This window comes from Aplidium turbinatum, chromosome 4 (genome assembly GCF_918807975.1).
Source record: "Aplidium turbinatum chromosome 4, kaAplTurb1.1, whole genome shotgun sequence".
Lineage (NCBI taxonomy): Eukaryota > Metazoa > Chordata > Ascidiacea > Aplousobranchia > Polyclinidae > Aplidium > Aplidium turbinatum.
In genome coordinates, this window is record NC_137475.1 from 43,811,237 (window position 1) to 43,823,079 (window position 11,843).

The 11,843-nt window shown below is 41.3% G+C and overlaps 1 protein-coding gene across 1 annotated transcript; it reads right to left on the reverse strand.

Moving 5' to 3' along the window:
• Window positions 1-816: 816 nt before the first annotated feature.
• On the reverse strand, window positions 817-8,183 carry LOC145768745 (dnaJ homolog subfamily C member 27-like). Its single transcript, XM_082580329.1, has 5 exons — window positions 8,031-8,183; window positions 7,048-7,190; window positions 3,027-3,150; window positions 1,858-1,943; window positions 817-1,047 (listed from the first exon to the last, which is right to left on the reverse strand). The coding sequence occupies exons 1-5, from the start codon at window positions 8,116-8,118 to the stop codon at window positions 874-876; spliced, it is 615 nt and encodes a 204-aa protein (XP_082436455.1). The 5' UTR covers window positions 8,119-8,183; the 3' UTR covers window positions 817-873.
• Between the last annotated feature and the right edge of the window lie 3,660 nt (window positions 8,184-11,843).

Genomic DNA, 11,843 nt, shown 5'->3' on the forward strand with positions numbered 1-11,843 from the left:
TGAGCACGGATCCAGTTTACATCTAATACATAGACGCAACGGCAGAAATGATGTCATATCTTTGGAGATCATGACGCTTTTAAGGTTGTAGGTCAATTTCTTGGAGTAAAATAAACTTTCATATTTGACGCTTTTCGTTAATTGTCCGTGCAGCTGATCGATTCCAACAACTCTCCCAAAAGAATCGTCGTAACCGCGAAACTTTACATCAGAATGTACAAAAAACTGCTCGTGGAAGTTTCTTGGAACAGTGTCAGACGACTTCTATATTTCACACAGCAAAAGAGCAAACACAGTGTGCGGTGTAAACTGAGGTAAAAGCAATAGGCCTACCTATACGGTGCATAAAACACGTTCAGACGAATAATTGATAAACATCACATTCACATGATGCTACTGTAGCTACCCATTCTCTTGTTTTCCATCGTTACGACGTTACATGCATCACGAAATTTGCGGGTTTGACAACTATTCAAGCGCAAAAAAATCTAATCTGGTACAAATCATGTCAGGAATTGCGCCACTAGATCGCTCCAAGACACAGACTTGCATAAATCGTAAATAAGCGCAAAGGGAACGTTCAAATATTACGTAACGCTTTTTTTTCGAATTTTTGACCCCCCTCCCCCATGTAACGCCAACGTAACGCTTTTTTTCAACCCCCCTCCCCCATGTAACACTTTTTCACTACAAATTTAGCACAAAAAACTACCATTCCGTACTCGAAAGCGTTACGTAACGTTTTGCTTGAACCCCCTCCCCCCCGATGTGACGCTAACGTAACGCTTTGCATAACCCCCCCTCCCCCTCGAAGGCGTTACGTAATATTTGAACGTTCCCAAAGGCGAAATTCTTGAGTCGAATTCAGAAGGATCATGACGTAGTTGAGGGCCGGATGGTGTTTAATTTCTTTGACGTCACGACAGTCGTCAGCAATTCCTCGAAGACCTTCACCACGCCATCACCGCTCAATGCTGAAGTTTCGAAGTAAGGTAATTTATGAGAACTCGCCCATTTTCTTGCGTCCGACATCGAAACGCAGTTTTTCTGAAACAAAATTTCACGTGAACAAGATGCTTGTAGGCAGGGTTGCCATCGATATGGATTACAAAATAAGGACAACCGAAAAACTAAATGTTCACATGAAACAACCGTTTTGAACAAATCTTTGCATTTATAGACAGCAGCAGACGTTGAATCAACGTAAAAATGACGGATTTTGCTGTTTGGGCAGTTAGCAATACCAACTACGGTACCTTCAACCAAGTTGCTTATAGTAATTTTTTTGCAACATCAATGATTAAAAACTTTGTTTTCTCAAGTACAGAATAGTGACCTTGATCTTCAAAATCACCGAAACTGGTGATCTTGCCCATCTCTGCCTGTATTGAATGCATTATTTTATTACCGCATGCTTTTTTTCTTGATTTTCAAACATTACTGGACGCACAATTGGACTTAGTTGACTGCTTGCATTTGGTGAAAGTTACGTCTGACCCGTTAGCTTCGTGGTTACGCATCCGGCTCAAAATCACGTGGCACAAGTTCGGCTCTCGGGGTGTGCGCTTGAGCAACGCATTTCAGGACTGCTCTCCACTCAGCGGCACCTAGCGAATGGAATAATTCCCCGGCAACAACACTTCAACAATCGGAAAACTTCACTATACCAATCTCGGTAACCGGCCCTGTGTCAAAAGCCTCTACATGTATGCGAAACTACCAGGAATAACTTATCAAGGCTTTGTCAGTCCGAGGATAAAGATTTAAAACCAAACAGTGAGCCTTTCTACTATAATTTCAATTCTGTTTTCTGTGACTATTAAGTAAACAAAAATAAGTAACAGACACTGTAGTTACATTTCCTCGTAGATCTGCTTTGTTTCCAACCACGACAATGGTTGAGCTGAGAGCACCACATTTGCCTATCTCTCTCATCCAGTTGTCTGCAATGTTGCATCAATCCACAGTTAGATTACGGTTACAGTTAGATTACGCTACACAAGAGCAATATGTCGACGTTGAAACATTTGATCCTACATCAAGACCGCCAGGTGATGTCAGATATGAGGATGCCCAATCACAGTAGGCTACCGGTAATTATAAAATGGTATTAAAAGCTCTGACGTGGTCACTGAGATTTTAGCCTACATCTTAGATCGTGAGTGATTGTTTAGCCATTATAGAAGGGAGTGCGAGATATGATTGATTTCAGTGGTGCCAATATGGAGAAAATGTTAAGAACTACTGTTGTACAGGGAGCGCAGCGAGATGAAATGCGTTGGAATGGCTGTTTTGAGTGTATTGGCTGGAATGGCTGTTTTCAGTGTATTGTCAATTCATGTAAAACATCAGGGATCTCACTTGGATGACCATTTGTTTTTTCGATGTCTCCAAGTATATCTTCAATAGTTTTTTGAAGGTTGGTGGAGCGTAGGAGCGGCTACGTTCATGTGTTCTGTTTTCGCGGTGACCTATGTCCTGGGTGTGTTTATTACGGGGCAAGCATAGGCTACTTTCTATTCTATCGGTTAAGTTTTATTTATATTTGTGGGGGTGCCTTGTCTTAGATAGCCGCATGTTTTTTTTGGTGCCTCTCTAAGATGTAGCTTCGATATGGCTAAAAAGTTAGGCTATGTGTTTGATACAGCCTCCTATTTTTTTCAAGTGTACTTTACTGTTATGTGAAGCTGTATATACTAAAATAAATTTGATTGATTAATTAATTATTATCACAGTTTGTGTTTTGGCGCTTTGGTTTTCAAAGTGTTCTGCTTGCTGCCACACAATGTTATTGTTTCTCAGACTGTTTCATTGAATGTTCACGTTTTCATACAAATGATGCAAGAACGATGTAGTGCATTTACAGTAAACGACTGAAGTGAAACTATGCTACTCACGAGGATACTTGTCTGTATTGTTGACTTCTCGAACAACCATCGCGTTGGTTTAATACGAACCGATAATCGAATTATTTCAGTTTTGAGCATAATAATACGTGCTTCAATACCTACGACCGCATTGCTTACCCAAGTTATGGAAGGAAGCAGGATTAGTGACGTCAAACACCAGAAAGCATGCGTCTGTTCCGCCATAAAGTTCCGACCTTACGTCATAGTACTGAGTGTCGCCGGACAAGTCCCAAAGGTGAACCTTGTTTCATAAAAGATTGATAATAATCAACAACGAAATCTTCAGACTTAAAATTAAGATTCTGTATGCAAACCATCAGAAACAAACCTAAATGGTCATAAGTAAGGTCTCAACATTTTGAACAAAGTTATACAAATCACCAACAACACATAGATCAATATCCAAACCTTAGGGTCCACAAACGTCTGGCTGTTTTCACTTATATCTAAGCCAGTGGTTTTTAACCCTTTTGTTGCTACAGATTCCTCTGAAAGAATTATCAAATCTGTTAATTAAGGAGTTATCTCGATTGAAAGGATGCAAAAAGAATTCTTAAATTTATGAATTGTAGTCCTTAAATTTTAGTACTTTTTCTTACAATCAATGCATTCATGCGTCCCCATAAAACCTTCAATGGATCCCCTATGAGTCTCGTGTTCTTTAGGTGAGGAACTACTGTAGTATACACAAAGATGAATTTTACGTCGGTGATGATAGAAGCTAATTATTTAAGCTATTTCCTTATGATATAATTATCTTGCTTTGATATGAAAACCGTATTTGAGACTGGGGGGTAGGGTGGAGTGAAAATTTTTTTTTCTTTCAAATCAAAAAGTCTAGTTTACCAAAATTCGGAGTTGACCCCAAAAACACCTTCAAACACAATTTTGGGTCGGTGCCCCCCAGGGGGTGCAGGCACATCCCCCCTAAAGTTCGAAAACCCCCAATTTTATAAAAAAAATAATATCTCATTAACCACAGACGATAGAAAGTCGGTTGATGGCTCAAAATCATCAGAAGGTACAAGTTTATATTACTTTTAAGAGAAGTGTTTTTACTAAAAGCACTACAAAGTGGTCATTTTTGCAATAATGTAATTTTAGTCGTAAATTTACATCAAATTTGGTTGATTTTGTAAATTAAGTTAATCTTTGTGCTTAGTATGTGTCATAGAAGTGAAAAATCAAGCAGATTCATTGTCATTTAACAATATGAATATCATAAAATGCTAACTGTAATGCAGTGTTCGCTCTAAGGTGCAAAGTTGAGAAATTATTTGAGCAAGTTTTTCCTTGATTTGAAAAATGTGAAGATAGATTTGTGTGAAATTTTGGCATATCACTTAAAAAATTCGTGTGTTAAAGTAAAAGTATGGGCAAAATTTTTCTAAAGCAGAAAAAAATACGTTGGGCAAACTTGTACTTTAGTCTACTTTGGGCAAACACTTACTTTACAATTTTCTTAGCGAAGAAAACTGCTGTAAGAAATGCACTTAACTACAGTGAGCTGATGTAAAAATGTTCAATTACGTGTAAGTTATACGACCAAGTTCAAATTTATCATAAATCAAATTTCAGCAAATTGTTCATCAGACATTGATTTTTGGTATTGAAGCACGGCATTAGCATACAAGACTTAATTTTTTGTCTGATCATGCCATCTCGTCTGTGAAAACCTTCAACGCTTGCAGCAGCTTCACTTACCAAGTGCACATGCCTTTCCACTGCCTGGTTATGGCAGGGATGGTTTAGCTCAAGTTTATCTGTCATAATTTGTTGCACAGCTTCATTCATCATGTTCCTGACTGCAGGCGGCTCGTGAAAATCGGAAAGGTCTAAACTTGACATATCGTAATAGGCTTTGGCTCCCGCATCTAACTTTGGAAGAATGAACATTCGTATCTTAGCAGAACCACCTTCTTGATGGATGCTTTGACTTCTGCTTTGAAGAATTTTGTTTGTTGCAGTGATACGAACGCCTCGGTCATCATCTCCCAGCATTGCCAAAATTATGTTTTCATGGTGGGCAAAAAAAGCATTGTTTTGCAAAACTTTAAGTCCAACGTTGTTTACCAGTACATTTGGAAAATGAGAAATGGCATTTAGCATAAAGAAAATTTTTTTGGACCCGTCTGTAATTCCATGATGATATTTGATGCGGAACCAACAGGGAAAATAGACTCGAACAAGGTATTCAGTCAAAGTGCGCAAATTCTTTGAAGGCCTCTTCTTTGAAACGTAATAATGTAGGATTCGACATCCTAAGGTCAACCAACGCGAATGGCATAATCCACCAACTTCAAGGGATTTCAAATCCTGTGTAACAACGCCTGTCATAACACCTTGACACATTTGCATAGCATAATACTGATCACTACTGAGACTTTCAATTACTTCATCAGGAAGAATAGGAAATTCGTCATTTAAGATAGGCAGAAAATTCGCCACAGCCCAAGCTGACACTTTTCCATTCAATTGCTTGCCAATTGTTCCAGAAAACGATTCTGGACCACTTGTTGAACCATCTAATTCTTGAAATATATGCCTTAGAGGGAGCTCATTGAGATGCAGCAAGAACAACACCCATTGCAATGGACGCCCAAGCTTTATTTCAAGGGAAGTAATGAAACCAGATTTTTTCCCTGTCATAGTTGCTGTTCCGTCTGTCCCAATGATGTTTAGCTTGCTTTCCATTGCTGTGCCTTCAATTGCACCATACACGGCTTGAGCAATTTGTTGACCAGTTTCATTTTCTGGTGTGATATGCGTGATGTAAAATTCAAAGGGTTCACCGACAACTACATAGTGCTCTTCAATGATTCTGGTTCGATGATAGTTGCTCCTTTGTTTCACACTGGTAATGGTGGCATCCTTTCGCCCATCAACATAAAGTCCATCCACAATATGGAACTGCAATTCTTCTTCCTTCTGAATTTCTTCTCTGTACTTTTGTCGTTCTCTCCTTAATTTACTTCGGTCAATAACTTGTGATTTATCAACGTCAGTTACTATATCAAATGCTTTGAGAGTGGCAGTAGCAATAGCAGCACCTGCTCTATCCGTCATTAACAATGCGGTTTTGTAGCCAAGCGCCACTGTACGCATTTACACCGTACTAAGCATAAAATATCAACTGAATATACAAAAATCGACCAAATTTGACGTAAATTACATTATTGCAAAAATGACCACTTTGTAGTGCTTTTAGTAAAAATACTTCTCTTAAAGGTAATATAAACTTGTACCTTCTAAAGATTTTGAGCCATCAACCGACTTTCTATCGTCTGTGGTTAATGAGATATTATTTTTTTTACAAAATTGGGTTTTTTTGAACTTTAGGGGGGGTGTGCCTGCACCCCCTTGGGGGCACCGACCCAAAATTGTGTTTGAAGGTGTTTTTGGGGTCAACTCCGAATTTTGGTAAACTAGACTTTTTGATTTGAAAGAAAAAAAATTTTCACTCCACCCTACTGGGGGGCTGTGGCAACGGCTTTATATTTCAACAGGGTAATAAAGAAGTTGCATAAAAATGATGAACACAACCACATAGAGCAGTGTTTCTCAAACGTTTTTTTGCTGTGCCCCAAATTTTATTTATTCTTGCTGAAATAACTTTCACAGACGATCTCACCTTGCTATTAGGTTTCCCACACAGCCTAAGTTTAGGTTGCAGTTCATGGTTTAAGGACCATTGACATGGAGAATGAATTAATAGTAGGCTAATAATATACTACCATGTCAAAATTTTAGCCAATGCAATAGCTAGGAAAGTTTAGCAGGTTTTCCTATTGAACAAATCAACATTTTCATGAGAAGCTAGTGAGCAATGCTGCATTATGGTAAAGTTAACACGATTCCACTTAACAACCTTTACATAATATCAAGAAAAAATGTAATAAAACTTTTCTTGGTACTAAAAACTAAACAAAGCAAAGATTCTGTGCAAAGTGTTCAACTGACTGATGTCGAGAAGCAAAATCGCAGAAGATTATAACTTTAAAAAAACAATTTTGCCGTATTTAAAATGGATGGTGGACAGTTGGGTTGCATGAGGCTACTAAATACAGTTGCTTGTGTCCTGATCATTTCTTTATAACAATAAATAAAAGCCTTGTAGTGGTTTAATTAGAAGACTTGCCCGCAGTGGAATCCCTTTGATTGTTTGAACTTTAAAGCCGTAGTCAACACCCACAGTTGCATGGTAGCAGTTACTGAACTTGCTCTCACAAAAATGCTTGATGAGACAAGTCTTGCCAGTCCCAGCATCTCCAAGTGCCACAACTAACACAGTCAGCAAAGTCATTATTACCAAACCTTAGTTATGATATTTGATTCAACAATCATATGAAAGATGATAATTACTTTAAGTCAAACTATCTTGATGTTCATGTAAGTAGTATACTGATTAATAGTCTTGTATGGCGTGTCTGACACCAGCAATCATATATTATATATTACCGTATGTTATGTATATCGTTAATATTACGGCAGTAGCTATATTTACCGTAATAGTGTTGCCAGATAAAGAATGCTGCTCTAATTTAAGAAAATTTTGAAGCCGCTGAAAACAAAAACTTGTAATTTGGAAAATTTTGAAGTCCTGCACTGAGAACAAAACCGTAACCTTAACCCTCTCTAACTTTAATCTTAACTCTGGCAACACCTGCCACGAAACAATGTTTTTTGCAACAAGTGGGTAAAAATATCCAATTTGTAATATTAATCATACAAGACAATCACTGCATCATATTTTATCTGAAGTTCATATCCCCTTTTGGCACTATGATAAAAACAAATTGCGATAAATTTCACTTTTCAGCAGTAATTTGTTATTTAAGTATATGGGTTTGCTTTCTGTATTTAACAGACACTTCATTAGATTGATTGTTGTGGTTACAAAAATGGGAGCTGATATACAAGCCCCCCCCACCCCCCTTGGCAACTCATGACAAAGAAGAATTGACCAAAACATGTGGATTGAAGTGTATGAACAGTAAAGCAAAGGTAAAGCAGTTTTACCTTATGATATTATATATGTTTGGTTGAGTCCTGTCTTTGTCATGAGTTACCAAGGGGGGAGGGAGGGACTTGTATACCAGCTCCCAAAAATGAATTGCATACCTTTTGTCCAAACTATTCCTTCAACTATTTTTCTCACTCTGTTTTCTAAGTTGGTAGGATTCCATTTCATAAGTTCTTCAGTACCCATGCCATTAAATGGAGTAAATAAATTTAGAAAACTGACATCTCTGAAGTACAAAACAAAAAATTGTAGTAACTATATCTGTAACATTTTGTGAAAAACAAGTGTACTAGTGATAACTAAAATTTGTACACAACACCATAAAGGGCCGCAACCTCTAGTTTAGGAAGCCCTGGTCAACATTTAAAATCTCTCTCAAAGTTTTAACATAACGTTTTTGAGTTTCAATTTCAAGAAAGAAAATCCGTTTACAACAACTTTTGTGCATCTACAGATCAAAAGCACATTGTTGAGAAAACACAGTAGACAGATATTGCTACTTTAGCAGTGCTAATTAATATGACTACTACTACTATAGCCTAGTATCATAGCTGATGCGGCCTTTGATGAACTACGTAGATGCTCAGTTCGTAAATTCTTCCAATGTTCCCTTTGTCGTTCAGTGTCCCAAAGTGTTCTTGGTTGGCTGATTGATGTATTTCGTTGAAAATTAGATATAAATGTTGTTCGTTGCCTGCCACGAGCACGTCTCCCGAGAAGGCGGCCGCTTAGAATTATGACTACACTTAGAATAAAAATTGATGTGGCAGAAAAATAGACTGCATAATCGCCATACTAGTGACTGAGTGATCGGCCATGTGCGGCAAATATTTGGAATAGATGTCTCAAACTGTCATCTGATTTCTGCATGCTGAAGATGATTGAATAGGCCTACTGCAATTTTTTGTTTTTGGTTTCTTTGGTAGACAGCGTTTCCATTAAAAATTATAAAACTAAAACCTTAAAAAATAAACCTGTGACATGCCTTACAACGAGAAAGGACCGCATTGAACTAAGAATTGAATTCATCAATTTAGCGTGCTACTTTTTTTTACTACGATGTGATATTGTGTGTCGATATGTTTTCAGGCAATTATTATAAAAGGCAAAGTTCTAAAAACAATTAAATCAAGAAAATTGAAATATTTTGGCCACATGATTCGCAATAATTCTATTCAAAGACAATTACTGAAAGGAAAAATGAACGGCAAACGAAATATGGGCAGACCACCAAGAATTTGGATTAATGATATTGAAGACTGGTCAGGACTTAATTACAAAACTGCAGTAGAAAAAACTCACTACAGAAAAACTTCTCATTGCCTCCCACCCTCAACGAGAGGAAGGAACTTAATGATGATCGTCGTCGTCGTCTGAGCTTCTGGGGCCGAGGGTCTATCCTTTTACCACCCCAGATTCACGATGTTCCCGGACTACACTGGAAGGCTGCTAGAGAGCAGCCAGTCTTTAGTTTCATCATCCATGACGCGCAGACCTTCCACTCCGTTAGGTGGCTTGAAGATGGTACAGTCATTGATGATGTGGTCTGCGGTCTGTTCCTCGGCACCACATTCACAGGAGGAGGAAGAAGCCATTCCCCATTGGTGCATGGTTGAGCGGAAAAGCCCGACGCCCGTACGGAGACGGTTGAGGCGCACCCATGCCTGTCTCTGTAGTGTCAGGCCGATGGGGCGTGTGTCGGCGTCGGGGATGAATGAATGGAGTCTGGTGGTGCTTGACCTCCATTCAGAATGCCATTTATGGTCCGCCCAAGTAGCCGCAGAGATGTCTTGTTCGTCAGCTTCGTTGATCAGAAGCCGAGCGGCTGGCACGAATGGGTGTCTTGATTTAAGTCGGCGGGGGTGCCCGTTTGGAAAGGCAGAGATCTTGTGGTGGAGAAGATGATTAGGCTCCAGTGCCCGTCGACCGAGGGACAGAGTGGCTTCTTCGCGACGAAGCTCAGCAGGTTGGATGCCAGCGAGAATGGGGAGATTGTCCAATGGTGTGGGACGCAGGCATCCGGTCACTGTGCGCAGGGCGCTGTTTATGGCAGTGTCGATGTTGTGGCAGTGAGCACTGCGGCACCAGACAGGTGCACAGTACTCTGCTGAAGAGTAGACAAGGGCTAAGGCTGCTATTCGCAAAGTGTCAGCCCTCGCCCCCCAGCTAGAGCCTGCCAGGCGCTTCAGTAATGCAGCGCGGGATGTCAGTTTCTTGCGCAGTGACACCAAATGGTGGCGGTATGTGAGCGATCTGTCTAATGTCACACCAAGATACCTTGGCTCGGGGCAGAAGGACAGAGGTTTTCCGTTGTTGTGGACATGTAGCTCACGATCAGCTTCCCGATTGTGTAGGTGGAAAGCTGCCGCCACAGTTTTGGTTTCGCTGAGTTTCAGTCGCCAGTTCTGGAGATAAGCTGAGATGGTTTGCATGTCCTGGCTCAAGGTGTCTTCTAGATTTTCCCACGACTTTGTGGAGTGGAGAATTGCCAGATCGTCCGCATAAGCGTATTTTGCGGAGACCGTGGTTGGCAGGTCGTGGGTGTAGATGTTGAAAAGAAGTGGAGCCAGGACCGATCCCTGTGGGACGCCGTTTTTCAGGCGTCTCAGTCTGCTTCGCCGTGAGTTGCCGGTGGTGAGGGTGAAGCTTCGATTCCTGACAAGTTCCATGATCATATGGACCATATGTCGGTCAGGAAGCAGGCGAAGCAGCTTGTAAGTAAGGCCGCGATGCCATACAGTATCGTAGGCAGCTGTGAGATCTAGAAAGACAGCGCCGGCCTTCTTTTTTGCCTCAAAGCAGTCCTCGATGTCCTGGGTCAACAGTGTGACCTGATCTACAGTGGATTTTCCGCGCCGAAACCCAGCTTGCTCTTTTGGAAGGAGCGGGTCGATGATTGGGTTGACGCGGGCATAGATCAGTCTTTCGAGGATCTTGAAAGGAACACAGAGGAGGGATATCGGACGATAGCTCTTTGGGTCCTCTGGTGGCTTGTGAGGCTTAGGGATCGCAACTACTAAAGCTCTTCTCCAGATTTTTGGGATTGTGAGGTGGTGCAGGCAGGAAGAGAGGAATCTACGTAACCAGGACTTTAGGGCATGGCCAGCATGGAGCACAAGCTCAGGGCAGATCTTATCGGGCCCTGGAGACTTGTGTGGTTTCACTAGGCGGAGGGCGGTGGCGAATTCCTCTGGAGTGAAATCTCCAGAGATTGTTTCTTCTGGTGGTGTTTCCACTCGCCATAGGGCAGATACTTCCTTGGCAACAAGGCGGGATGTCTTGCGGTCCTTTGTCTTGTACACCCCGTTCTGCACTAGCTGGGAAGCGATGGCATTAGCAGAAACGGGGCACTGACGAGGGGAGTTTGCTGAGCGCCCAGTGAGGTTGTTGATGATGCTCCATGCTTTGCGGCTTGAGTGTGAGAAGTCGATGGTTTGGACAGCTTCGTTCCACCGCTCAAGCTTCTTTGTGTCCAGCCGCTCAAGTAGTCTGGTGGCGGCGGTGTTAGAAGCAGCACCACTTGTGGCGGCTAGGTATGAGCGGTAGAGAGCTTCACACTCAGAGTCCCAGCATGGTTTATAGCTGGTTCGATGACCACGTGGTATTGTGGCCTTTGCCGCAGTTATTATGGCATTGCAGAAGTCCTGGTATGCCTCGTCTGCGTTGCATGTTTCAGTCGGTGGTAACTTTGCAGCAGACTCATTGGTCAGGAGGCTGTATTGATTCCAATCGGCTTTTTTGAAGTTCCATCGCTTCACCGGTGAACTCGGGACAGGAGCCACAAGTTTTGGGGCGATGATGAGGGACGGCCGGTGTTGGGACCGCGGGAACTTCTCAAGCACACGTCTGTCTGGAAGAGAGCTGTCGACACTCGCGAAGGCCAAGTCAGGGTTTGTCCCTGTTCCCCAGCG

Coding starts and splice junctions, on each gene's coding strand:
- LOC145768745 (XM_082580329.1), bottom strand. CDS start 8,118: ATGGGTACTGAAGAACTTATGAAATGGAATCCTACCAACTTAGAAAAC. Junction 3,151..7,047: donor TCAAAGGGATTCCACTGCGG/GCAAGTCTTCTA, acceptor TTATGAAACAAG/GTTCACCTTTGGGACTTGTC. Junction 1,048..1,857: donor AAGCAGATCTACGAGGAAAT/GTAACTACAGTG, acceptor ATTTTGTTTCAG/AAAAACTGCGTTTCGATGTC.